Consider the following 27,962-nt stretch of genomic DNA (forward strand, 5'->3'; position numbering starts at 1 on the left):
ACTAAAGTTATGTTGTGTGATTTTGCCACCCATCCCCAGCAGGAATGCTTGGCACAGGTTGAAGTGCAGTGCTTAAAGAGAAACAGCTAATAGAAAACTTAATGCTTCAAAAAAAAAATAAATAAACAAAAATAAATTAAAAATAAATAGTACACAAATAAAATGTAAAAAAAAAACTAACTAACTAACAACATTTAACCCACATTTATCATATATAATTATTTTTGTGTTTGATGTGATATTTGAGTGATTTTAACATTTAAAATTGTTTTCATTCACTATGGTAGACTTTGCTCCTCTATATTACATCAAATATTTTTCTCTTAATTTCTGACATTTTAGATGAAGTGGTTATTTTTATTTTTTTATATAGAAAACTTTATAAGTTGTCATCTCCTTGATTAGTTTTTACCCTTTAATGATAGAATACCTCAAGATGCTGCCTTTAACACTTTGGAAACATGCTCTCTGACACTCTTATAGATGTAAAACAGTACTGCCACTTTGTCCAGATCAATCAGATGGAACATGGTGCTAGTTAAGAGCACTTTATGAATAATTATTACCATTGATCTACTTTGATACACTCTTTCGTAACATCATCCATCCATCAGTTCTCCAAACCTCTTACCCATATAGACATGCAATGGCCTTCCTGCCCAGCCAGAACAATTCCAAAAAATAAAAAAATACTCCTTATATGTACCAGGATGGGTTCGAACCCCACTCCTGGTAAAAGCTTTACCCTGCTTAAGACTGTGTATGTAAGGTTTAGCCTCAAGACTTAACGATGTGAACAATAGTCACACTTAATGTTTCCACATAATAAAAATGTTGTCAAAGGAACTCCAGCAAGTCTTACTCCTGTTCATAAAGCCACTTTGCTTTGTCCAAACCAACCAGCTTGAACATGGTGACACTTTATAATTCACTAGTTTACTTTGCATACTTGCTGTTCTACATTTGAAAGAGTCATTGTCATTTAAGAGTCATTTTCAGACAAGGATGGCCGAGTGGTTACGGCTTAAAATCCAATGGACAAATGTCCTCTTGGGTTCGAACCCCACTCCTGGTAGAAGGTAGGCAGTTTAAAACAGGGGTTAATGTGAGGTTTAACCTCAGACTTGAGTTGATCTAGAATGTACTCAACAGGTTACACAAGGTGAAGATGTTGTTAAAGGAACACTAGATTGTCTCACACCACTCTGATTTGCCCACGTCAATAAGCTATAAAAGTTAAGGACACTTTATGGTTAATTGTTTTTCCATTTCAAAGATGACCATATTAGCATCCCTATGGGGCCAGGATGGCTGAATGTGTTGTACAGTACTTAAGATTCAGTGGACAAATGTGCTTGTATTTTCAAACCCCACTTCTGGTAAAAGCTTTAGTATAACGTTTAGTCTCAGGCTTGACTTATTCCAGAATGTGAACAAGCACCTAACCTTTCCCAAAGGTAAAAACGTTGTTGTGGACCTAATGGTTGTACTCCACTCCAAAAAGCCACTCAGATCAATCCACAAGAATGTGGCTTTATGATAAGCTGTTTTCCTTTACATTGTTATATGTTTGAAGGACCAGGATGGCCGAGTGGTTAAGGCGTTGGACTTAAGATCCAATGGACAAATGTCCTCGTGGGTTCGAGCCCCACTCCTGGTACATGCTTTAAGCCGTTTAATGTGAGTTTAGCCTCAGACTTGAGTTGATCCAGAATGTGAACTGTAGGTACCACGAGGTAAGATGTGGTTAAAGGAGCATAAGGCTGTCTCACTTCACTCCAAACAGCTGCCCTGTTTTGCTCAGATCATTTTGCCCTTTCCATTTTGATTTCATCAATATATGAAAAACTGTCTTACAGGATCAGGATGGCTGAGTGGTTCATGTGTTGGGTTTAAAATCCAATAGACACATGTTCATGTGGTTTCAAGCCCCACTCCTGGCAGAAGGTTTTGTGCACTAAACTGAGAAATTGAAAAAGGTCTAATAAAGCAATAAGCCCCAAGAAGCTGTGGTTTACAGTGAACAGTGAAGCAGAGTGCCTAAAACCCCCTTAGCTGTCATAAATTCACTGTAAACCATGGCTTCACAGGGCTTATTGCTTTTATAAAACGGCTATTCCATATATGTAGCAAGGTTTCACAAAATAAAACAAAGCAAATAAAATGTAATGATATTAATAAAAACATTATTCTTCTGCCAAACAATGTAGTTCCTCAGAAACAGTTGTGATTGCAACAAAGTGGTTGCCAAGCAACACACAGACATAAACATAGGTGTATGTTAAAAAAGGGGAAATCCAAGGCACTCTTCTTCAAAGTCCTTTAAAAAGCCTTTATTTTACTGGCTATTTCATATTAGAAAATATAAAATACATGGAAACAACCCACGCGTAGCGGCACAAATAGCCTTCTTCAGGGTGTGCTTCCCAGACAAACAATTTCCCCTTTTATATATATACAAATTAGAAACACCCGAGTGACATGGTAAATTACCACATGGAGTATGCCAAAACAATCCACTAGGTGGCTGGCTGTGAATATTCACATACACATGTACATGTCCAAACACATATATACATATATATATATATATATATATATATACATACATACACATACAGTCCACTAAATGGCATACATCATCAATATCTACAAACAAGGAAGGTCCACTAAGTGGCTATCTAACAAATGAAGCCCAAACAAATATATACCTACATATACATGCATACACATATACATATACACATACATATACACATATAGAGAACAAGAAAGAGAGGAAGAGAGCGAATGATTACAAGAAAGGACTGAAATCTATTTCTTCATTCAACCCAGGGTACACTGTGGCTTGTAAATTATATATATAAAATGTTTCTCTCTGTAAAAGTAATTTTAATCGCTCACCACCTCGAATGTTCTTTTTGATCATTTCTAAACCCTCAACCATTAGGCCTTCTGGATTACTATTGTGCACATTTTGGAAATGTTTAGCCATAGGATAATCCAAATTGGCTTTCCTAATGGCATTTTTGTGCTCCGATACTCTGTCTTTGAGACGTCTCTTGGTCCGACCTACATAAAAACATCCACATTTGCATGATAATCTGTATACCACAAAAGTAGTGTTACAATTAATGAATGCTTTTATGTTATACATCTTATTAGTCTTAAAGTCACAGAATTGTTTGCATTCTTTAATGTTAGAACAATGATTACATAACCCACATTTGTAAGTACCTTCTAATTGTCTATGAAGCCAAGTGATCTGTTTTTTGGCAGGAAGATGACTTGGTACTAACCTATCGTGTAATGTAGGGGCCTCTTAAAACTAATTTTTGGAGGTACAGGAAACACTTCTCTAAGCACAGCGTCACTCTTAATAAGATTCCAATTTGAATATATTATCCTTTTTATGGGATTGGCCAAAGAACTATATTTTGTAACGAAAAAAGCCTGGTTTTGTTTAGAGGATCTTTTTTTCTTTTTTTGAAGTAGCTCTGATCTAGGAATGGACTGGGCTTTCCTATTAGCATCAAGTATAATTTCTATAGGATAGCCTCTTTGTGAAAATCGACTGGACATGATTTTAGCTTGCACCTCATATTCATTGTCGGTATCACAAATCGTCTAAGACGTTGGAACTGGCCAAAAGGTATATTATTTTTAGCCAATTTGGATGGAAACTATCTGCTTTCAACGTAGTGTTTCTATCTGTTGTTTTGCGATACACAGTAGTGTGGAGCTTCCCATCTTTGCCATTAGAAATGGTTAAATCTAAAAAATTAATGGTCGTTTTAGAATATTCCATGCATAATTTTACATTTCTATCATTATTGTTCAAGTGATCATAAAACTGTAACAGTTCTTCATAAGAACCACTCCATAGCAAGAAAATATCATCAATATACCTCCCCCACCATTTTATCTTGTCACTGTAGCTGTTAGAATAGACAAAATCCTTCTCCCACAAACCTAAAAAAAGATTAGCATAGTTAGGGGCAAAGCATGCACCCATTGCAGTACCCCGAACCTGAATATACAATAGGTCTTGGAAAAGGAAAACATTATTTTTAAGTGTCCATTCAGTAAGCTGAATAATGAATTCAGAGGGAGGCAAAGAGTCTATAGGTCTATTCATTAGAAAATGTTGTAAAGCTTTCAGTCCATCATCATGAGCAATATTTGTGTACAGGGACTCTACATCTAATGTGACTAAAAAACAGTTATCTGGAATTCTCATGTCACTTAAGACCTTCAACACATGAGTAGTGTCCTGTATATAGGAAGGAAGCTGCTGAGCCAAAGGCTTGATCTGAAAGTCTATAAACTGCGAGGCTGGCTCTGTGAGAGAACCATTAGATGATATAATAGGCCTGCCCGGAGGAGATTCGAGGGACTTATGAACCTTTGGGAGCATGTAAAAAGTAGGTATTCTAGGATGTTGACATAGGAGAAAATCATGTTCTTGTTTCGAAATCCAACCAGTATCCTTGGCTATGAACAACAGTTCTTTCAATCTCTCTTTTGTGTTGTCAGTTGGATTAGACAATAGCCGTTGATAGTAATCTTGATTGTTCAATTGCCGTAAGGCTTCTTCAACATATTTATCTTTGTCCATTACCACAACAGCTCCCCCTTTGTCAGCGGGTTTGATGATTATAGACTCATTCTTTGTCAAATGATCTATGGCCAACTTTTGTGATTTAGTCAAATTCTCCCTAATTCTTGGATTTGATGATTGAAACAGTCTCTCAATGTCAAAATCCACCTTTTTTGTAAAAGCAGTCAAAGTCGCATTTGAAACTGGAGGTATGATTTTGGTTTAAAGGGAGATCTTCGGACTGCTCTCATTTCTCTGATTATTATGATAATACCAAACTTTGAGATGAAGGCTTCGGTAGAATCTAAATAGATCCACCTTGGTATTGAACTCATTTGTATGGTAAGTGGGAGAGAAAGAGAGTCCTTTAGACAACACACTAACACAGTCAGGGGTTAAAGATGTTTTTGATAAATTAATTACCGTCTGCTCTTGTTCCGGTCTCTGAGAATCCATGGTTGTTGTCTCAATAGGTGTATGTTTGTAGAGTAATTTATAACAGCTTCGAACCTGGCTCAACCAATCAGAATCAAGGACCGGAACTATCCATTTTATAAAAAGTATTTCAGTAAATTCAAAGATGAGACATTATTGAAAATTAATAACCAAACTATATAAAATGCTTCATAATGTGGGATTAAAAGAAATCTTAACTAGTTAATAGAATTACGGTATATCGATATTTGTGTATAATTATGGTGGTACTTCTCTTTACCTTGACACTTGACCCAACATTTGTCCAGAAGGATTATTCCTGCATTTATATATAAAAAAAAAATATGAAAATATGAAAAAGTACTGACCCCAGACTCGTGGTGCCGGAATGGCCCTCCATGCTACAGTACTGTGAGCAGTGGACCAGGATGGCCGAGTGGTTAAGGCGTTGCGCTCAAGATCCAATGGACACATGTCCTCGTGGGTTCGACCCCCACTCCTGGTAGAAACCAATCTTTAAAAAAACCCGAAAGAATTAAAGGCCAGTGCGTTTGTATTTACACCACTTTAAATGCATATGTGTCCTAACGACAAATAATACAGTATTTGGGTCTCGTTCTGAGATAACACCTATAGTTTGCTGCAGATTATTATTTATTATCCGAGCTGTTTTTGGGCAAACTGCTCAACAGATCATTTGATATTATTGATCTGGAATCCTGTTTTCAGATTGGCAAAACGCGACTGTATTGTATTATATAGTTTTGAGTTCTGTCAAGTAATCTAAAATATAATAATAATAATAATAATAATAATAATAAAGATATTGATTATAAACGTATATGTATAAGATATTTAAAATGAGAAAATAATTAATTTAAATGTTCGAAGTACTTTATTAGAATTAATACATAAGAGTGACTGAGAAGAAAATATAATGATAAAATAAAAATGTTGTTTGGTATAACGGATGTATTAATCGCACTAATGTGCAGCTGTTAGTTCGGGCACGAGGACGGAATGTTTCGTTGCAGCGTATGTGAATGTACCATCTCTGTTATGGGGGGGTGACACACGTTCAAAAGCCTGCATTTTAATACCATTTACAAACTCGCACTTGTTGTACAAGATTAAAATCAACACTTTAAGTCCGTATACCCATAATATAATGCTAAAATTGTTTATCCTGCATTTCATCGTGCCATATGAAGAGTGACATTTACAGGAAAACCCCTCTGTCAGCTATAAATGCGCGTTACCCGGTTTCCTCAGTCTCTTTCTGTAATAGGGAGTCCGGTGGAGAAGTTCAAGTCGAACTGCTTGTCACTTATCAAACTCTTCGAAAGTAAGTAAAACTTTAGTTTTCACTAACACGGTAGTGGTAATTATATTTCACCCTATCGTGTTACAGTTGAAGTGTTCCGCTTTGAGTGTCACGCCACGTGGCTGCATTTGAAACTCATCCGAGTTTAATCCGCTGCAGAATTCTAACCTTGAACTTGATCAGACTTCATACACATCACACACGTATGCAATTTGTTAGACGTGAATAAAAACTTATATTTTATGAGTTTATAAAACTTTAATGAAGTCCGTGACCGCACACATGAAGTTTCAGTGTTGTAGTTTGTTTCGTGTGTTCATTAACAGGGTGGATCACATGAAGCATCTGTAACGGATCTGTATGTGTCATCTAATCCTGACCTACAGGTCTCTGCTGGTTTAAATCTGGGTTAGGCGTGTTACTCCTGTTTATTTGCTCTTCGTGTCCTACAAGCCAGTGTCAATCTCAGTGCCTCCCCCTTTTTAATTTCCATGTATAAAACGGGAATCTATTTCACCACGTTTTAAAGACATTTTTTTTTTTTTGGTCTCCAGCACTGGACACTGTGTAACAAAGTACACTAACTTTTCACAAAAACCTTATTATTGGCCACTTATTTTGTCTTGATGGAAATTATGCTATGCGTCTTTATTCATCACGTTATTGGTCAGATTTACTAACAGCTTGAGCTAGTGCAAACCCTCTCTTAGCATTAAAAAAATTGCTCTGTCAGGGTTTACTGAAGATTTGATATGAAAAAGCATGGACTTATTTTTGTGGCATATGCTTTTGTAGAAGTTTCCCTTTCAGATGCAATATTTATAGGAGGAGATTATTTAAATGGAATCTCATTCACTATTCACTCATAGTAAATTTATGGGAATTTGAGCACAAAAAACATGCTTTAACACATTTTGCATCTGACTTTTCTGCGATACTTGGTAATTTGCGCTGTTCTTGGTAGATTGCATTGGTCATTTTGTGTTCTATAATTTGAGAATTGTCAGTAGATTACATGCAAAACCTTCCACTCCCAACATTGATTTTATAAGATTGTGGTCTTGTGCTAATTTGCAATGTTTAATCAATCTGGCTCTCTTTTGTGGACCACTGGTGTCAGACAAGAGAGTACTTGGTGATCATTTCTCAGCCCTCCTAGTAATAGTTAAATGCTCATTGTTAAAGGGAAGGTGAAAAGCCCTGTCAGCGCTTGTTTTCTCTGAACACCTCAGCAGGTGAGTTTGGAAATGCAACGCATGGTGTGTTTGTGATGGATTCTCAGACTAAAGAATACTTTGTGGTAGTTTAGGAGTTTGAATTGTGGCATGACTTCACCCCATTTTCACTATTATTCTCTATTAAGGTGTTTTTTTTTATTTATTTTTTTGACTATCATCCTCCCACCCCTAAAACGTAAATGGAATATTCCTGGCTATTTTTAACCTGATTGTTGCCATTTTCACTTAATATACTAGGGGTGCTCCGATCAGGACTTTTGAGGCCGATTGCCGATCAGAGAAAGCCATATATCTGCCGATACCGATCTTTTTAAAGCCGCCTTTTTATTATGTAGAATTACTTATAGTGATACTCCTCCAATCAGGATTTTTAGACATTTATTCAGGGCCTGAATTTCATTTTTGAGAATGAATTCCCCTCTTAGGTGACTCTTGTGTGAGAGGATTTTTTTTTAATTTGAGGGGTGGAGGGGGCATTTTTTTTAGACGTTTTTCAAAAATATATATTTATCTCACCTAAATGTTTGATCATGCAGTGCATTTATTTTTTTTATTTTTACAATCGTGCAATAGCTTACACGCAGCACAAGCCTGATTTTGTGAGCTGTATATGAGGTGGCCTTTTATGCCAGGTTCACACACAGGCCTACTCTGTTTGCAGTGTGTATGCAGTCCATGTGCGGTGCAGAAGCAGCACTGACTTTTCACACAGGAGTCTGCAACTGATCTGTGGCTGTTTACCACAAACGTTTATCCATTATTTTGATTTCAAATCCAAACATTGTCACTGAAAATGCTTTTTCAGAATTGTTTTTTTTTTTTTTACACAGTACAGTTATACAATCTTTCATAGATGTGTTTCAACACAATAAATATAAGCAAAGCAACACCTTATTCAATGCTTTTTACTTTTGCATTTACTTACAGATTTATATAGCTTAAGTTGCTCAAGTGGAAAAACATTTAAACTACTTTTTTTACGTTATCACAAACTTCCCATTGACTGCCTTTCCTTTTGCATTTAAACCTTTATTACGAGCAATCCTGCGGTTCATAAAGAACTTTGTTTTTCTACCTCCACGAGTACCATTTATTATTGCCTTGTTTATCTAAAAGTGCTCTTTCCCTTTAAACCTAGCCAAAAAGCCAAACAAAGGTTTAAACGCTGGCAAGAATAAAAAAGAAATGCAATTTATAAACTATAGCGACCCTGCCTCGATTGTGCAAGTGACCGTTCCGGTCAACTGTTCAGCGTGCAGTTCGCTTCTAGTGCAGACGCCATTTGATTTGAAGCAGTTTGCGCGTTTTGAGAGCGAAAGAGCGAGCGCATGCGGTGATTCACTTATGCTGTTTGTGAAATTACATCTTGCATAAGGTTTTCAAATTACTTTATAAGTTATTTAATGAAGAAATATGAATTGTACCTTACCTTCAGCATTATAATTATTTCACCCGTGCCGGACAAAGACTGAGAAAGACTGCCAAATCTATCACAGCAGGCGCGTCATCAGCTAGAGATCGTTTTTTTTGAGATCGCCTTTTAGAGACTGCCGATCAAACATCCCCAAGCGATTATCGGCCGATAGTGCTCGGTAGCCGATCAATCGGAGCACCCCTCAAAATATACACTGTGCAGCATATCTTGCTAATGTTTTAGCTGTTGGTGTAGTGTTTGGCAAGTTAGCATGTTCCAGTTAGTATGACATTTCGTTTATTTGACAAAAAAGTAGTGAATGCACTCAATTCGTCAAGGATAACACAAAGTTTAAAATAAAACTTGTTTCCATTGTGGTCCTTGATGTAAAGCACAAACTCCACTCCTGGGAACAGGTACACTGGCACTGCATTATAAATACAAAAATTACAATAAAATTCCACTTTTACAATCACAAATAACCATCAACAAAACACCCTACTTAAGAGCCAACTTTTAGCTTTTAAACTAAAACTAACCATAGTCGAAATACCCTTAATATCCAGAGGTAAATTATTATTGCCCCAGAATATCTAAAAGACCTACGACCATACATAGTTTTAAAACAACATAATGTAATATCCATAAGACTTTGCCTAGTTTTATAACAATGTTGCTCATTTACCCTAGAAAAAAAGTGCATTAAAATATAAAGGAGCTCTATTATTGATAATCTTATGTACCATTTTTAATTTAATATATTCTAGTCCGCTTTCTATAGGTAACCAGTCAAGACACTTAAAATGGGAAACCTCCACATGTGTAAAACGACTAAACCCTGAAACTAACCTTATCAATTTAAAACTCTAAATGTGACACCTGGACCACTGAAGCATTCAAAAGGGTCAGGTTTTTTTTTTTTTTTAAATTTAAGGTTTATACATTTGAATACTGAATAAATGAGCTTTACATTGATGTATGGTTTGTTAGGATAGGACAATATTTATACAGCTATGTGAAAATCTAGAATCTGAGGGTGCAAAAAAATCTAAATATTGAGAAAAAAGTTGTCCAAATGATGTTCTTAGTAATGCATATTACTAATCAAAAATTAAGTTTTGATATTTACGGTAGGAAATTTTCAAAATATCTCCATGGAGCATGATCTTTACTTAATATCATAATGATTTTTGGCATAAAAGAAAAATCAATAGTTTTGACCCATACAATGTATCGTTGGCTATTGCTACAAATATACCTGTGCTACTTACTGGTTTTGTGGTCCAGGGTCACAAATCTAAATGTAATATTCACTGGGTATTTCTGCTTTTCACATCACAGCTCAGGATATCGTTTCGAGTGAAGGGATTTGGGATTGTGTGCATGTTTCTGTTATTTTCCTATAGCTCCAGTTATTGTTCAGATAGCGTTTAATAAACTGGGTGATTATCTTAAAAAATGTTATAATCAACAGCATGTTGCACATGCAATACTTTGGCATCAAGTTGAAAATAGGCCAGAATTTATATATATATTTATGTTTTTAAGTATATTTAAGGCATTTGACTACTATTTTATGTGACTTGTTGGATCTGGCTAAAAAGCAAACTGTTCATTCTGGTTGCTTGATTTGCATGGCTGATTTTTTTTTTGGGATAATTGTTATTAGGGATGTAACCATTGACGTAACTCACAATGAGATGATACTGGTTTCACAATACATTTTTATTTATTTATTTTTTTTAAACAAAATGAGATTATAAAAGAGAGGCTGTCCTTTTGTTTATTTTTTTTAAAACCAATCCCAAATCAAATAAATAAATGAAATAAGTGGCGCTTATAGAACAGCAGTGACAACATTTCCTTGGTTACTGCTGTAAACAAAGCAGAGATGTGCTTATAAACACTACTTTAATATGCATTATACAGAGACAAGATGAGGAGAAAGTACCATCTAAACTTTTTCTGAAGGCATTTCCCATCAGAGAATGCATTCATATAAACCCACTCACCTCCAGTCATATCGCGATATGGTTAACACCTCAACTGACCACAACCGGCTTGGCATGCATTGTTACATCTCTAATTGTAATCTTTGACCAGACTGCACATACAAAATTAAAATTAAATCACACTGTCTAAATTTGAAACTTCCATTAATTTTATTGGTTCCCTTGATGAATCCTTGTTAGACTGATGATGGACTGGCTGTTCTGCAAGGCTTCTGGATGCGCTTGGTTGTTTCCGCCTCTGCCCTCGTTTACTGTTTAACATCAGCTCAGACTAATTCTTCAGCATCTGCCTTTTTTGTTTTCCCTTATATGCTGTAAATGAGCTAGAGGATGGAGAACCAGCGGGGGTCTCGAGCCAAAGAAGAAACTAAACACGAACAGACAAGGAATCTGGCAGATTCAAACGACGGAAAGAGAAGACCCACTCGTTCGTCCCGGTCTGAAAATCAGGGTTCGGAAGAAGGTCGTTTCCATCAGGACCTGACCTCTCAGGGCATTAGAGGAGAGAAGGTTTGGTTCAACCGCAGCATATATGGGCAGGCCGCTGATGCTTATCAATCCTTGAGCGCAGGGACCAGGATGCCTCCGGTTTCATCCTCCCCAAAAGATCGAATTCCCCGCACCCTTGTCTTTAGGGCTAAACGCAACGGTGCGCAACAACCACAAGAGGAGGAGAACCAAACATACACCCGTTCCTATGCGTCACGTCAACAGCAGCGGGGTTCGACGCACCAGCGCTCCTCGTCTGAACCCGATCGGCAGCTCCCAAAAAGTAGCAGAAAGAGGGTCTTCTCTGAGACTGAACGCGCCCCTCAGAAAAGGGACAAGTATGGCTAGTTTAGGGGCATGGGACAGTTGACTTTAAGGAACTGCCTTCTCCTTTATTGAACGGTGTGTTTTTATGAGTTTGTGGATTTTATTAAACACTTTTCACCTTTCAAAAGCCTCAACCTGATTCGTGTCACCATTGGCTGCTGGGTGAAAGCTGATCCGTGTGAAACTAATCCGAGGGCTTTGGCACGCAAAATCTGTCCCATTGTCTGCAGCCCATGTCAGCAAAAAACAAATGAAAGGAGTTTTAGTGGTTGAATGGACTTTAACAATCAATCCAAATAATCATTCTACAAAATCTGTGAATGCAAGACCTGGACAACATAATTAAGAGTTTTTTCCTGCATCATAAAGTTATTGGGTGTATGAGTTTACCATTGATCATCTGCAGTCTTCAATTTATCATGCTGAATAACTGATTCAGACTTTGACAGTAAAGGCCTGTTCACGGCAAGAATGAAATGGTTAGATCAGAACGAATAAGTAATGAAGGGTTTGTTCACAACAAGGGGTCTTTGACTTGCTTGAATACAAGATGCAATGCATCTCACAATAGATTTTACTCCCTAATGCAAAAATACTAGCCATTTGATAATACTACTTTCACTTGCTTAAAGTAGTGACTGAATGTATGGAAATGTAAGGTATAATTAATAACAGATGTTTGTACAAACTGATGTTAGGTTAGTTTCAGTAGGTATAGTATAAATATATTGCCAATAAGCATTCCCTTTTTGTCAGCATATATTGTTCATGTAACGTTTTTAATGCTTGTTTATTGTTATGGCATCTATATGTTCTTTTGTTCTCAGATAGCAACAGCATCAGTAAAATTACTTGTACTAGCTATTTAGCTAGTTGTCTGTTGCAGCTGCTATAATTAAGCTAGCAGTTAGTTAGTTTAACCTTGCTCAGTAAGTTTTGTTTTTTCTATTTATTCAGAACGGTTTAAACAGTTTGGGCCCAACGCATTAAAAATAGACGAGGCAGGCATCTTTGTGAAAATAGGGAATGGGCTCCTTCAACTTTTGTAGATTCTGACATTTGTTTATTTTAGGGGAAAAAACAAAATTTTTTTAAATTTTTTTTTATTTCAATTTTTCAATTTTCAAACTAAAACACTATTTTAATTGTATTGAGTGCAAAAAAAAAAAAAGCTGTAATGTGGGAATCTCTGACAATGATTTCTGAATTGAAATTATGATTTTAAGGATCCAAATTCAAGAGAACTAATAGAAAATAAACATTTCTGTAACCAGTATATGGCCATAATGTATGGCAATATAGTGAAGGATACTGTATATGCATTCATTTATATGGATGGTGCTTGGCTTGCTCGGCTTGATTTATGTTTGAGGCTTCTTGCACACCTGAATGAATTACATTACTAATTAACGAAAGACTTTCATTTAAATAGTGTTTTTCCAAAGCTTTGAGTTTTTCTAAAGCTGTATGCTTGCTATTTGACACACAAACTCTCACGTCTCATTTTTCTTGTGTTTTTAGCATCACAATGAGTGGACTTCAGGGACTCGCCCAGGAGAACATCTGGTTTGACAAGTCCAGATACGATGAGGCTGAGAGACACTTCTACGAGGGCATGAACGGCATCCCTCAGACATCTCAGGTACTGCCCCCTACAGACCCGGATGTCAGAGCACAGCACAATTTGAGTCTAAAATTTCCTCATTTGGGTTTTCACACGAACTGGTAATTGTCTCAATGAATGAGGGTGATTCTCATGGAGAGGCATGAGTTCCTGTTTACTCCGCTGCTGTACGTCCATCTATCATCTGTTTTTCCAGGTGTCTGCTTTTTCTTTAAGCTCCTATGCTGAATAGTCTGCACTGACGGCGCTTCTGTACGCACCTGTGTATTTTTGTTTTCTTGCTTGCTTGCATGCTCACTCTCTGCCTCTTGCTGGTTTGTTTGACATGGGCCTTTTTACCCCGCTGTACTCTTCCAGGAGAGAGATGCTAGTGCCATCCTGCAGGACATTGCTAAAGCCCGACAGAATATCCAGCAATCCCTAACCGGAGTGAGTACTGCCCCCAAAATATGAAAAAAATAAAATAAAATCTCATTATTGGAGCATACTGAATCGTCTTGTGAAGCGCATTTAACTAGAGTGATTACTGACGCTCGATAACTGTCGTCCTGCATGGGACCAGTTTGAAGGGCTGATTTAATTTTGCTTCATGAAGCTCTAACCAAGATGGAGGTGAAATTAACAGGACCGTTTTTAGTTCAGCTGCCGATCACCCACAAGACTGGAGCTACAGTACAAACACTCGCCCTCCATAAATACCCCTGTGCTATTTCAGTATGTTTACAGAACCCCCTCTTGTGCCCCTGGCAGGGAGAAAAAAAATCAGCTGTACTTATGGATTAGTGAACTGTACATGGAGATTACTAACCCATGTACACAATTTATGAACCGTATAAGGATTTGTAGTGGTGGCTGATTTGGCGGATTCATTTTTTAGTTTTGAACTTAAATGTAAACCTGAAATGGTTTAAATTATTTTAAATTAATTATTCTAAAATAAAGTATACTGGAATATCTTCATTGATACATCAAAGATTGATCCCTTACATAAAATATAATATTTTTTTTTTTTTTTGAAGTTTCAAAGAAAAAGATTGAGTTTTACAAGCAAATACTCTTTCAGTCTTTCTACTTCAAAATTTTGCGTTTTATTCTGTGTGTTACTTGCCATTTGTTTGTGGATATTTGAAATTCACAAGCAATTTTTTAAGTGACATGGTAAGTAAATCCTTTTTTTTTTTTTTTTTTTTTTTTTTTTAAATCGGTGTACAAACAAACTATAACTTTTAAGCCTTAATTGTTTGTGAGGTGCCCATCTCCCATTGTTCAGACAATCAGGCCATCGGTTGTTAATTATACTATGTTAGTCCACTCAAGGAAACAGAAGTTGTTTTGGACAACAGAGCTTTTGTTGTTGTGCAGTCAAAACGTATCACATTAGATGTCGATGTTGATAATTTACAAATGTTGATATTGATATAGCTGATCAATCAATGTCAGTTAGGATTGGGCGAATAAAAAATTAAGTACTTTAAAAAAAAAAAAAAAAAATGAAATGTATAAAAAATAAAAAAAATTATACAAAGTCCAGTCTTTTCCAACAAAAACTTCAGATTTTCTTACTGTCTTTCAACATCACAATATACACTCTATTCTCTAATTTTATAGTGTCAGCAAAGATATTACAATAAAACGTATCTCCCAGCTCTAATGGCAGTGGGCTGTATTTTGTAAACAAATTAGTTTTGTGGATGGGTTTTAATTTTCACGAAAACACCTAAATGATCAAAATGTACTTCCCAGAGATTGATAAAGGTTTGCATCATATTGGATATGAATAGTTTTGAATGCACCTTTACATTTGAGAAGCGTAATATTGAATTTGACATTTTTAACTAATTTGGGCTCAGAATTTGGCAAATCAGGCTGATTAAATAGAACTTCTGATGTGCTGCACTCATTTTGCACACTTTGCTTGTCTCCAGATTTATTTTTGTTTTAAGGTTTATCTAATTGGCATGTTCATTTTTGAAGACCATTTGTCATGTGCACCGATTTCTTAAGGCTACATAAATTTCCCAAAACAGACAGAAGTTCCCACGGTCTTTTCTCACTGATGTTGCAGTATTTGGTTCTTCTGTCAGCAGTTACTTGACACCTTCCTTATCATCAAAGCATATGCTTACTAGACACTTCAGAAAACTCAAATGCATTGACTAGGAATCAGAGTTCACCTCAAATATTTTATATAGTCCAACTGTGTGCACCTAAAAGCACTTAGCTGTAGTAAACTGTCTTGTCGTGCAAGTAGGTCTAGCAAGATCTCCTTCCCAGCATGACATCTTTGGTTGTGTTTGTGCTTGTGCATTTTCCAATGCATGTGCTGCGCTCTGTTCTTCTCAGTCTTGTGTTCATCTGTCATCATTAATATTGTAAGAGGAAGCAGGCTGCTGTGCAGTTGCCTGAGGATGTTAGTGTGTTTGTGGTTTATGCTTTTATGACGTTCTTTGTTTAAGCAAGCAGAGCTCACGTCTACACACTGCAAACGTGTGCTTGCATGTTTATATTTGCGGTTTGATAAACCGTAAAAATATCTTTTGATATTTTTCTTAAAGAAATAGTTCACCCTCAAATGACAATTTGCTAAGATGTAGAGGAGTTTCTTTCTTCATTGGAACAGATTTGGAGAAATGTAGTAGCATTACATCAGTTGCTCACCAAGTGGATCCTCAGTAGTGAATGGGTGCCGTCAGAATGAGAGTCCAAACAGCTGATTTAAAAACATCACAATAATCCACAACACTCCAGTTCATCAATTAACATCTTGTGAAGCCAAAAGCTCTATTTTCGTAAGAAACAAATACATCAAGACATTTTTAAACTTTAAACCATTGCTTCTGGCTAAAATACCAGTCCATAACATTGCTTCCTCCAGTGATAGTCGTCTCGTCTAAATCAGGAGAGAAATATTCACAGATCAAGCACTGTTTACAAATTAAAAAAGATCCACCCGAGATGTGGGTGGATTTTGATGTGAGAGGACAACAGGATATGGACTTTATCACTGGAGGAAGCATTATTATGGATTATAGACCGGAAGCAATATGTTCCAAGTGATGTAATGCTAAATTTCTCCAAATCTGATCTGATGAAGAAACAAACTCATCAACATCTTGGATGGCCTGAGGGTGAGTATATTTTAATCAAATTTTCATTTTTGGGTGATCTTGTCCTTTAAAAGAGCTGTGCACAGATGTTTTAGCAACATGAAGGTCATTTAAAGGACCGATTTAAAGTGAAGCAAAAAACTGAGGGCCAGTGAAAACATTTAATGCATGCATGCATGCATCTCTTCTCTGACCGCTTTCTTTCTTTGAATTTTAATAGAGCAAAACTCTGTTGTTGTCATAGTAGTTTATCTCTGTCTCTTTCTCTGATTTGTTTTCTGGTTGTGGTGGTTAAATGTGAATCTCTCAGGTGAAGACTGCTCTACAGGGTAGTAAAGGGCACGCTCGTGCTCAAAAACCGCGGGAGAGGAAGACCGTAAGTGCTGTGCTGCGGTTCAGCCTGATGTCTGTGTGAAAAGCATGTGAATGGAGCCTGAAGCAGCGTGGATCATACACTCATTACTGCTTGACACTTTCTAAACGGCCTCTTTTCTGTGAGACTGGTGTTAAGGACACAGACATCATGCATGACTGTTTTCATGCATTGGTTTAAAGTTTTAGCCTTCACCAAAGTAAACTGCATGCAAATTTGAGTGGAAACAAATTTTTTTTTCTTCAGTGTTTCAAACTGAAACTATATTATTCAAAATAATATCATACTACCATGCTTCCACATGATTTCCTGTGGTTTTTAATTGAGGTTGACGAACCTTTTGTTTGGCATGTCTACAGTCGCAACCCTACATGGTGATTTTCACAGTCAGCTCTTTGAGATATAATTCACTAACGTTCAGTTCTTCTCCATCTGATTTGCAGAGTCAGAATGCCAGCAAGTCTGAGGATCAGAGTGAGCTGGTCTCTCGTCTAAAGGGTCTGGAACTGGACAACAAGATCATGCACAAAGGTACGTATTGGAAGACACAGACAGACATGATGGCTGTTCCACAATCAAATAAGTTGCCTACCTTGACCGCAATTTCCCAGTTCCTGATGTGAAGTCTGTTGGATGCTGCCTTAGGAGTGTTCACAAACAACAGTGATTTGCAGTGACAAAGAGACTGGAGGTCATTCATTCTCAGTGTGTGTGTGTGTGTGTGTGTGTGTTCACAGTTGTCAGCAAAAAAAAAAAAATCCTTAAATGCAGCATAGCTGAGAAATGTTCAACTTTGCAAATGAGGACTGATGTAGCAACTACCAATCAGAGAGAAGACATTGAAAGTCATGCGAGAAGAATTACTGCGTGAGATTTCAGTGTATGATTCGTCTCTGCTCACATGCAGCGATATAATAAAAGATGTTCAAATTTAGAAACCGTTGGCATTAAGTTAGATCATATGTGCATTGCATTTTTAGTGACAATGATTTCATTTACATTTGGAATGACATCAGGATGTTGTATTTGTGATCAGATTTTCAAAAGTTGTGCGAGGTTTCCACAGGAAAAAAAGTGATATCCAGGCCTAGAATATTCTTAGTTTCTTTTGATTATATTTTTATAGTTATGCTTAACTATAAACATTTTTTTTAAATTAATAAATTATTTTATTTTAATTATATGCTGCTGTAGTGTTTATTCATATTTTGAGTGAGGGTTTATTATAGTAAACGAACTGAAAAACATTTGTTACTTAAAATGAATGTTGAAATTAAAAAAAATATTGAAATACTGAAATAAAATTTATTAAATATTTCAGTTAGTTGCCTAGGTAACTTATTTTTTTTAAATGTAGTTTTAACTTGATGTCATAAACTTAAAATCAAATTAATAACACTATAGGCATTAAACTAAATTACTGGAACTTTAAAATTGAATGAAGACTATAGTAGTATATCGATACTAAAATAATAAATTAAATTGACTTATTTTGACTTGTGATTTAACAATCACTAAAACTTCAATTGAAACTGAAAATATAACAATTTATTTTGGTTTATTATTCATAGTGGTTTTTGTTTTTCAAAATATCAAAAAAAATAAAAAAATTTGCAGCACACTTAGCTTAATTTTCAGTTTGAGTTACTGATTGTATTGAAGGTGCTCTTGATTATTCTGAGATTAACAGAGCTGTTGTTTTACCAGTGGTGGATGATCTGAGAGCCACGCTGTCCAAACTGGAGTCCAGAATGGCTGTACTGGAAAAGAGCCAAACGCCTGCTTCAAAGACTGTTACCTTTTCAAAGGTAGGTGAGCCTGCCAACTTGAACTTGAACAATGATTCTGCGGCCATCTTTGTGCACTGAACAAATTCAGCTATCATTCATAATATGGATATTGTTTTATCTGAAGGCTGCTCCTGTCCAGAAGCCCAAGGTTGAGGAACATAATGGCGATGACGACGATATTGACCTGTTTGGCAGTGATGAGGAAGATGTGGAGGCAGAGCGCATCAAAGCAGAGAGGGTGAAGGAATATGCCCAGAGGAAAGCCAAAAAACCAGCCCTCATCGCCAAATCCTCCATCCTGCTGGACGTCAAACCTGTACGAGAAATTCAACACTCACAATCTTTAAAGTGTCAAGTATAATTCCTCAGTTTCAAATATATGGGTTTTCATTGATCAGTGGGACGACGAGACAGATATGTCGAAGCTGGAGGAGTGCGTGCGCTCCATACAGATGGACGGCCTCCTGTGGGGAGCTTCTAAGCTGGTTCCTGTCGGCTACGGCATCAAAAAGCTGCAGATCAGCTGTGTGGTAGAAGACGATAAAGTAGGAACAGACATTCTGGAAGAGGAGATCACCAAATTTGAGGACTACGTAAGTGCAGGATGAATCTGAGAATGTTTCACCCCAAAATTGAAAGAAAAACTGAATGTTGGGGTTTTTTTTTTTTTTTTTTTTTGCATTCGATTCAAATTACTTTAATCCAGTAATTGTTTTGTATATTGCAGTAAAATACTGATAATTTTATAATGATTTGTACTTTGCAAATGTTTTTTTATTTATTGCATTAAAGTAACTTCAGTAAAATAATTTAAGAATGTGAGGGGAAAAAAATAAATGTCATGAAAATAAAGAAATAGCTTAAGAATTCAATTAAATGTTTTAAAAATTATAATGAATAAATATACTGTACTATCATAATGAAATTTAACATTGGTCTTAAATAGGCTCAATTTATGCATTATACTGTATATAGTACACTTAAAAGCAAAATCAGTTTTTTTTTATAGTAAAGTATATTATAAAGTTTTTATAGTTCATAAATACTTGACAGATGTATTTATTGCATAATGATTTTTATAAAAGAGGACAGATTGAGGACAAATGAACAGCTGGCATGAAAATAAATAATAGTTTATATTATAGTTATTTTATAATTTATTAAAGTTATTTTATATTGCAGTTAACTACAGATTTTATAATGTATTCATTTGCAAATGTGTGTATGTATTTGTTGCATTACAGTACTACAGTAACTATTAAAATAGAGGACAGATTGTGAGGGAATAAACTTAATTGTCATGGGGAAAGAAATATAATGGAAATGATCACAATGACCAAAAAACACGGGTCTGAATTTATTCACAATATACTTTTAAAATAAAATGTTTTTTTTTTTTGTTATGGTTGGGTGAAATCCAAATTTTTTTTTTTTTTTTGAGATCGACATTTTGATTACATTATAAACTGTTGGGAAAAATATTTCAAGATTTTATTGACCAATACTACATTAATTCCTCATGTTGTAGATCCAGAGTGTTGACATCGCTGCCTTCAACAAGATCTGAGCCTCTTGCCTCAAAGAACCACCTCACACTGGGTTACTGCTGCTTTTATATCACACGGTTACCAATAAACTGTTCTGCCACGTGAACCAACTTGCTGTATTGACTCTTTATTTATATGCTCTTTATTCATGTCCTGATTTTACAAGATTCCATTATATTATTATTATTATTATTATTTATTTTTTTAATGGCAAGTCTACCCAAAAATGAAAATGGTCATTCCAACAAAAGGATATATCGAGGTCAGAGCGCTACTTTTCATTGTTGCATGGGCAGTTTGGTCTCTACAATAACAAGCCACAAGAGAAAAACACGAATGCAACACAAAGGTGAGCGAATGACATGCTTTTGATTTTTGGGTGAACTGTCCATTGAAACGAAATGAGCACAGAATGCATAACCTAAGCTGAAAAGCTGAACGTTCGACAAAGTTTCAAAGTAGATCCAAGTCCTACCCAGAAACCAGGATAGAGAGGCTGAGTGAATGTAGTTTGCTCTCGATGTAGCAAAATCATGGTATCGTCTGCCAGAGAAATGCAATAAAATGCCAGCGTTCCAGCACTGTGATTGAGATACACGCCAACTCTGTGAGGCATTGGAGTGTGAATTTCTACACTAAACTTATTGTGCTGGAACAAACAAAGAGAATCTGAGAAATCTAAGCTCCACGATTTCAAATTACATCCCAGTTTTTGGTCCATATTTCCTCCAGTTCTGTAGGAAACGCCAATAGAAACTCCTCCACCGCCTCTCCACTCAACCTCCCAGTATCCACGTCCAGACAGACCTTCGGTGCACAAGACTTGAGCCCAGCTGATGAAGCGCTCTGGGTGATCGGGGTACGGCTGCGGCTCGTGGTCGGTCGTGACCTCTGTACGGTCTGCAGAAAGGCGGAGGCAAGAGTTGACTGTGTTTGGGTCTAATGTCAAATCGCAGCAGTCTGAAAGAGAAGGGATACTTTACTAAGAAGTCCCTTTAAGGCAAGTCGTGTTACTCAGTGGCTCAGTGTGTCTGGCTTCCGGTGTCATCCATGTCCAGCTATTTTTAGCTGTACAAAACCGCTCCTTTTTTTTTGCGGACTGATATTTCAAACTGGTGTGTCTTACCTTTTTATTTCAATGTGTTATCTTAGTTATGAACACTGTTTTACCGTTTACTGCACTTTTATATTCTCGTTATTTCTAATGAACTAATGGTGGCTAATGAACCGGAAGTCTCGCACATTGACAGAAAAATAAAGTTGCAATTTGGAAAAACCAGAATTGCAAGATATAAACTCACAATTGTGAGAAGGAAAAACCGTAGCAATCACCTTTTATTTATTTTTTAATTCTGTGGCGGAAACAGGCTTCCATATCTGCAGCTGCAGTGATATTCTGCCATTATTGCATGTTACACTTTCTCCTGTTCATAAGTAATATGAGTGTACCGTCTTTGTATATCTTAAGTCTTTGGTTTCATCCAAGAATTTACCAAGAATGAACTCTGAACTCACACTGTAAGAAATCTCCTCTGGTCCTCGGCTCAGTCTGGTGTAAATGTCTATGGGCTGGAAAAGGTCAGTGAGGTGAGTTACGTCATAAGAGTTTTGATGTACAGTGGTAAACATGGGTGAGTTGATGTGCTTTGATGACTCACTTGCTGGGAGGGATGTGAGTGTCTGTACCTGTATCAGTGTTCAATGGACAGCTCAGGGAGTTTTCAGCTGACTGATCGTGCTCTTCACCAACTGTAAATATAAGGGTATCCACTGTCAAGAGCCGTTTGTGCATCAACCGCTGATGTTTATATCATTCTAAATAATCAGGTGTTGAGACCATGATTTTGCCAAGTAAGACATGTTCCTAGATCATCTTCTTTTGTTGATCCCGGATCAACATTACTGTCCAAAAATACAGACTTAACCCAATGCCTACCCCTAAACCTCTACCCATAATTTATCCCTAAAATCAGTGGGAAATGATTAACAAGCATGTAGAAGCACCTAACCCTGATCGTAAGCCTAAAACTGAGGTTTCCTGAAAAGTTATCCCTCAGTTCTGACTGGTAGATTGGAATGTTGTTCTAGGAACATGTTGTACTTGGTGAAATCACGTTCAAGGTCACACGAAAATGAAGGACTCGATTTAGTTTCATTTGGGAATGTAAATATAAATCATTTTGGAAAACAACAAATATAAATGCACAAAAAGGTAGTTAACCATAATGCTAAGTGTAGTGAATAACACATTTGGGCTGTTTAAATGTTAGTTTTTAAACTGCATTTTAAGTACACGTGTGTGTGTGTGTGTGTGTGTGTGTGTGTGTGTGTGTGTGTGTGTGTATCATATAATTTGCCCGGGATTTATTATTTACATTTGTATGAATCTCTTAATTATATAATTACTATAATTAAAATATAATTTTATATATATATATATATATACGAAGAGTTTATTTGCAAAAACCGATAATAATTCTCTGAAATCATGTTTTTTCATTGTGCATTCCAATTAATCTCAATCCAACTGCAGTTGGGTTATTTTGACTAGTTTAAAAAATAACTTTAAAAACAGCTAACTAACACAACAAAAACATAAGATTTTTGAAAATGTAAATCTGTTTTTGCAAATAAACTCTTCACATATACATACATACATACAGGTGCATTTAAAAAAAGAGAAGATTGTGAAAAAGTTCACTTTTTTGTAACATTTCAAAAAGTGAAGCTTTCATGTATTCTAGATTCATTACATGTAAAGTAAAATATTTCAAAAGTTTTTTTTAATTTTTTTTTTAATTTTGAATATTTAGAGCTTACAGCTCATGTAAGTCAAAAATCAAGTATCTCAAAATATTATAATATTTCTGATAAGATCAGTCAAAAAAGGATTTGCAAAGCAGAAAAGTTCAAGTTCTTTAAAGTATGTTCGTTTATGCATTCAATACTTGGTCGGGGCTTTTTAGCACAAGCTCCAGCATCAGTGAGGAGTGGCATGGAAGCGATCAGCCTGTGGCTCTGCTGAGGCACCATTGAGTCTTCAGCTCGTCTGTATTGTTGGATCGACTGTTTCTCATCTTTCTCTTGAAAATATCTCATAGATTCTCTATGGGGTTCAGGTCAGGCATGTTGGCTGGCCAATCAAGCACAGTAATATCATGGTCAGCAAACCACTTGGAAATGCTTTTGGCACTGTGGACAGGTGCTAAAGTCCTGCTGGAAAAGGAAATCAGCATCTCAAAGCTTGTCAGCAGATGGAAGCATAAAGTGCTCCAAAATCTCCTGATAGACGGCTGCATTGACTTTGGACTTGATAAAACACAATGGACCAACACCAGCAGACGTCACGGCATCCCAAATCATCTCTGACTTCGGAAACTTCACACTGGACTTCAAGTAGCTTGGATTCTGTGCCTCTCCAGTCTTCCTCCAGACATTGATTTCCAAATGAAATGCAAAATTTACCTTTATCTGAAAAGTGGACTTTGGACCACTGAGCAACAGTCCAGTTATTTTTCTCTTTAGCCCAGGTAAGTTGCTTCTGATGCTGTTTCTGTTTCAGAAGTGGCTTGCTGAAGACGTCTGAGCGTGGTGACTCTCTTGATGTGACTCTCTCTCTTTGACTCCAGCTTCAGTCCACTTCCAAGTGTTTGAATCTGCTTTGCTTGACAGTATTCTCAAACTTGCGGTCATCCCTGTTGTTTGTGCACCTTTTCCTATTCAATTTCTTCCTTCCAGTCAACTTTGAATTTAATATGCTTTGATACAGCACTCTGTGAACAGCCACCCCTTTCAGTAATGACCTCTTTGTGGAGGGTGTCAATGATTGTCTTCTGGACCATTGCCAAGTCAGCAGTCTTCCCCATTATTGTGATTTCAAGAGATACCCGGAATTTATACTGTAGGTATGGTCATTTAATGAAACTTAAATGTAAATATTCTAATATTTTGAGATACAGGATTTTCTTAATTACCTTCATTTACTGATACAGCAAGACAAAAAAGTTTACACTTACAAATAATTCTAATTTAAAATATTTACTTTATTTTTCATTTTTGACTGGTATTTATTATTAGAAATAATTTATTATGTCATTATATTTAACTGTTTTTAAATTAAGAAAATAAAAGAATTATGAACTTTATTTTAAGTTTTAAAATGTCTATTTATGGGTCATTTGTGGTATTTACAATGTATTATTTTTTGTTGTTTTCATGTTATTTAACTACATTTTCTAATGATTTTAATGAATTTTGAATATTTAATAATTTGTTAATTATAAAATGTTATTTTGCATTATTTAAAAATATTTTGAATGTCTAATTATTTGTCAGTTAGTTTATTAAAATGTTTTTCAAATCAGTTAATAATTCCTTCATGCATTTAAGTGGTTACTAAGTCCACCATAGTCAGCTATCTTGTGTATCTGAGTTTCTGCACTCACCTAATTCTGCGATCTTTGTCAATTCTCTGTCACAGACCTCGTTGACTTTATCTCTCAGCTCTGCGAGAGCTTTTCTCAGTATCAGCAAAGAGAAGTACGGATGGACGTCGATGCTGGGGCGCCCCCCAGTGTCAGGAGGAGCGCAGAGCGTCTTATAGTTCTGCACAGGTGAGTGACACAGGTAAAGCTAGCATGTTAGCGAACAGCAAGTAAGCAAACCCACACCTTTATATTCGCTGGGCCAAATTCCCCTATAGAGGCTAAACAAAGAGAATGCTATGCCATGGCCTTGTGGTTCCCATAGTGTTTCAGTTTCATAACCTCCAGCACAAATAAACAAATTCAGTTCATGTTTCAGACCCAGGACTTCACCTGCAGGAAATTGATATGATCCTCAGTGTTTGAGAGCATCTCTAGATCGGCTTCTCCTCTTCTGTGTTCAACTATCTGTTGATTCAATCGTTCCAGAAGTTTCTCCGTCTGGCCTAGAGCTATCCTCTCCTCACCTCTGATTAGCTCTTTCACCTCCAAATGCTTTCTGTCGATGGAGCGCTGCAGTCTGGTGAAGATCTTTTCGCTGTCATCCTCAACCGCTTGTGTTGAACGCTAAAGAAATGACGGAAAGGGCACTGTTTAACCTTCTGCCATTGTTCAATTATGGGTCACACTCTTACTGTTCGCCATTCTACAATTTTTAAAATTAATGTTCTATATTTTTTCATTTCTATTTTGTAGTTTGAGAAGATTTTGTACTAAATAACAATATTTATCTCAAAATGATGCCCTGTTTATTACATAAAAAAAAAAAAAGAAATTTTCAGAAATTTTTAAACATTGTGCATTATTTAGGTTAAAAATTTAGCAAATGTATTTAAAATCCAATGAATGAAGGCAGTCCATCTTATTTTGGAATGTGGAAATAAGCATATAAGTAAAAAATAATGTAAGTAAAATGTAAATCAAAATAAGCTGCTTTTTTAATTCATTATTTTGATTTTCATGAATTTTTGATTCATTGGCCGCTATAGGTAACTAAAAGAATAACAAGTGCAGTAAATGGCAAAGGTATTTGCACTATAAACAAATGTGTTTACGATTATGATATGTTATGATAACAAATGTCTGTTTGCAATATCAAGCAGTGTAACGGAATGTTTTTGTACAGTTAAAAATACAATTATCCACGCACCCGAGTGAAATATTACTGAAAAATAATTTTCCCTAATAATATTTCAGCAGTCATGTCATGTTTTTTCTTTTAGTTGTTTAGCAATTCATGAATGAATCATGAAAGGTCTGAACTAGTTTTCAATTCAGTTTGATTGATACGGCCAGAACACTCGTGCGCTAAATGTTTTGCAGTGTTTATAAGGATACTTTATAAGACAGAAACAAAAACATACATTGTATGACACAAAAAGTGCAAATGTCTTCTATTTTTCTTCTATCATTCAAAGATGAAGCCACTCTTTATTGTGCTTGTTGTGAACGAGCAGCACACTCTGTACTGCAGGTAAAGACAATTTAAATATCCATGTATCTAAAACAGAGTTTTAAAATATGTATCAATAATATTTTTGATGAGGGTCTGTGCTCCAGAACTTACGAATGGCAAGAAACGCTTGTTTAGCCCGCTATATAAACAGGGCTGTGCAATCCCTAGTTGCTGAACAGATTTCAGACATAATTACTTTTATTAGGTTCTGCATTTGGATATATATTTATACATGATCAAAGACTACTTTTGCCAAAGTTTCAATGAAATTATTTGAAGTGCAAATTTGCAAAAGTTTGCTCTGTTACAGTCATACCAGTTCATATGTGTGCCAGTTTTACACTTTTGTGGTTTTAGAGTTTACACCTTCAAAGCTGTCATGACTGATTTGTAGATTGTATTACACAAAATATACTCTGCGTTTCTGTATTTTTCATAGCCCATTCATGGTGGTCATTTTCAGTACAATTGCCACTCAATTGCAATCAATTCCAATTGTATTCCCTTTTTTTCCCTCACAAAGCAACAATTCATACCAATCTGAACTAGACGTTAAAAATGCAAAATTTGGGGGTCTATGATTGAGAAGCAAGCAAAACAGAACCATAGTTTTGTTCCACCCAAAAATAAGAAACCTGTTATTTTGTGATTGTGTAAAAAATATGACAGTAGACTTACCTTGATATATTTTACAATATCTCTGAGTTCTTTTTCTCGTTCCTTACACCTCAGTTTGGACTTTTCCATGCTTCCTCAAGATGTTTCTGTTTGAAAACCATGCATGTGAGAATTTTGCCATCTTTGAATTCTACTTTACAGTTCTCTTCATTTTTTTGTTACCTGTATTTCCATCCTCTCCTCCATGACCGTCACGACGCTGTGCCCTTTGTGTCCATCTTTGAAGCACAAACTACAAATGCATTGTTGGTCTGTGCAACAGTACACATCCCGCAATTTATTGTGCCGTGAACAGATTCTCTTCTGCGGTTGTTTTGTAACTTCAGTAAGAGGGTGCGTCCTGCCACGATTCCTTTCATTGTGAGATTTCAGGTGCATCTCACAGTAAAACGTCTGACATTTCACACAAAACCTAACAGCTCGATGTTTCTTCCCAGTGCAAACGTCACATTCGACATCCGCTGCTTTCCTACCAGCATCTTGAACGCCGGTTCTCAGTTTCTCCACAATATCAGCCAGCATGGTGTTTCTGCATAGCACAGGTTTAGGACTAAAGGTGCGTCTACACTGAGGGCAGCTGTATTCCTCTTTCAACTCGCATTTCCTCCAGTAACCTTTAATGCATTCCATACAATAACTGTGTCCACAGGGAATGGTGACCGGCTCCCACAGCACTTCCAAGCACACCGAGCAACAGAACTGCTCCTTATCCACAGAGATATTCATTCCTGCCATTTTCTCCTACATGTGTACATGTGTTAGAGGAGAGGGAAATGAAAGGTGGTCACCAAGGCAGGACAGAGCGAACAAAACAATAGTGTTTGTGTATAAACTGGGCGTGAACATAATGCAGGTACAGTAGAAGCTTATCGGGTTTCAGTCCGAAACACCCTGGAGCAGCCAATCACCAAGTACAGGAGGTCACTTTTTTGTTTTTATGCAAATATAAAGCTGCAGGTGCATGAGTTTGCTTTACATGCTTTACATTATATTATATGTGATCTGCTCCATCATTTTGAGAAACACATTGTGAATATTAATCACTGAAAGAACAAAGAAAGTCT

General features: G+C 36.3%; 2 protein-coding genes, 1 long non-coding RNA gene and 2 other non-coding genes across 12 annotated transcripts; 4 read left to right on the plus strand and 1 right to left on the minus strand.

The window, feature by feature from the left end:
• The first annotated feature begins 1,577 nt into the window (after nt 1–1,577).
• On the plus strand, nt 1,578–1,660 carry trnal-uaa (transfer RNA leucine (anticodon UAA)). Its single transcript has one exon. It is a non-coding gene; the product is annotated as a tRNA-Leu (tRNA).
• Nucleotides 1,661–5,457: 3,797 nt separating this feature from the next.
• On the plus strand, nt 5,458–5,540 carry trnal-caa (transfer RNA leucine (anticodon CAA)). Its single transcript has one exon. It is a non-coding gene; the product is annotated as a tRNA-Leu (tRNA).
• A 695-nt stretch (nt 5,541–6,235) lies between these two features.
• eef1da (eukaryotic translation elongation factor 1 delta a (guanine nucleotide exchange protein)) lies at nt 6,236–20,390 on the plus strand. Of its 8 annotated transcripts, XM_058747793.1 has the most exons (11): nt 6,328–6,380; nt 7,545–7,594; nt 11,351–11,850; nt 13,361–13,481; nt 13,821–13,892; nt 16,881–16,946; nt 17,387–17,474; nt 18,651–18,751; nt 18,858–19,049; nt 19,132–19,326; nt 20,262–20,390. In XM_058747793.1, exons 3-11 carry the CDS (start codon nt 11,354–11,356, stop codon nt 20,298–20,300), a joined length of 1,371 nt encoding a protein of 456 aa, XP_058603776.1. In that variant the 5' UTR covers nt 6,328–6,380; nt 7,545–7,594; nt 11,351–11,353; the 3' UTR covers nt 20,301–20,390. The 8 variants fall into 8 exon arrangements, with proteins under 8 accessions (XP_058603803.1, XP_058603812.1, XP_058603820.1 ...); XM_058747837.1 differs by lacking the exon at nt 11,351–11,850 and having other exon boundaries at nt 6,303–6,380; XM_058747804.1 differs by lacking the exon at nt 13,821–13,892 and having other exon boundaries at nt 6,330–6,380.
• A 144-nt stretch (nt 20,391–20,534) lies between these two features.
• ftr87 (finTRIM family, member 87) lies at nt 20,535–27,643 on the minus strand. The gene is given in 8 exon segments (XM_058747785.1): nt 20,535–21,240; nt 21,796–21,849; nt 21,967–22,029; nt 24,726–24,885; nt 25,098–25,331; nt 26,899–26,963; nt 26,966–26,984; nt 27,061–27,643. Coding segments are annotated over 8 exon segments (1,707 nt in total). The 5' UTR covers nt 27,634–27,643; the 3' UTR covers nt 20,535–20,701.
• On the plus strand, nt 21,109–27,683 carry LOC131522395 (uncharacterized). Its single transcript, XR_009266526.1, has 4 exons — nt 21,109–21,867; nt 24,761–24,893; nt 27,336–27,454; nt 27,548–27,683. It is a non-coding gene; the product is annotated as an uncharacterized LOC131522395 (long non-coding RNA).
• Nucleotides 27,684–27,962: the final 279 nt, after the last annotated feature.

The sequence above is a fragment of the Onychostoma macrolepis genome, chromosome 02, assembly GCF_012432095.1.
Source record: "Onychostoma macrolepis isolate SWU-2019 chromosome 02, ASM1243209v1, whole genome shotgun sequence".
Taxonomy (NCBI): Eukaryota; Metazoa; Chordata; class Actinopteri; order Cypriniformes; family Cyprinidae; genus Onychostoma; species Onychostoma macrolepis.

Bases quoted from the DNA above. Each gene is read 5' to 3' on its own strand.
- eef1da (XM_058747793.1), top strand. From the start codon at position 11,354: ATGGAGAACCAGCGGGGGTCTCGAGCCAAAGAAGAAACTAAACACGAA. The intron at 16,947-17,386 runs GTAAGTGCTGTG...TCTGATTTGCAG, and splicing joins AACCGCGGGAGAGGAAGACC to AGTCAGAATGCCAGCAAGTC. The intron at 19,050-19,131 runs GTACGAGAAATT...TTCATTGATCAG, and splicing joins TCCTGCTGGACGTCAAACCT to TGGGACGACGAGACAGATAT.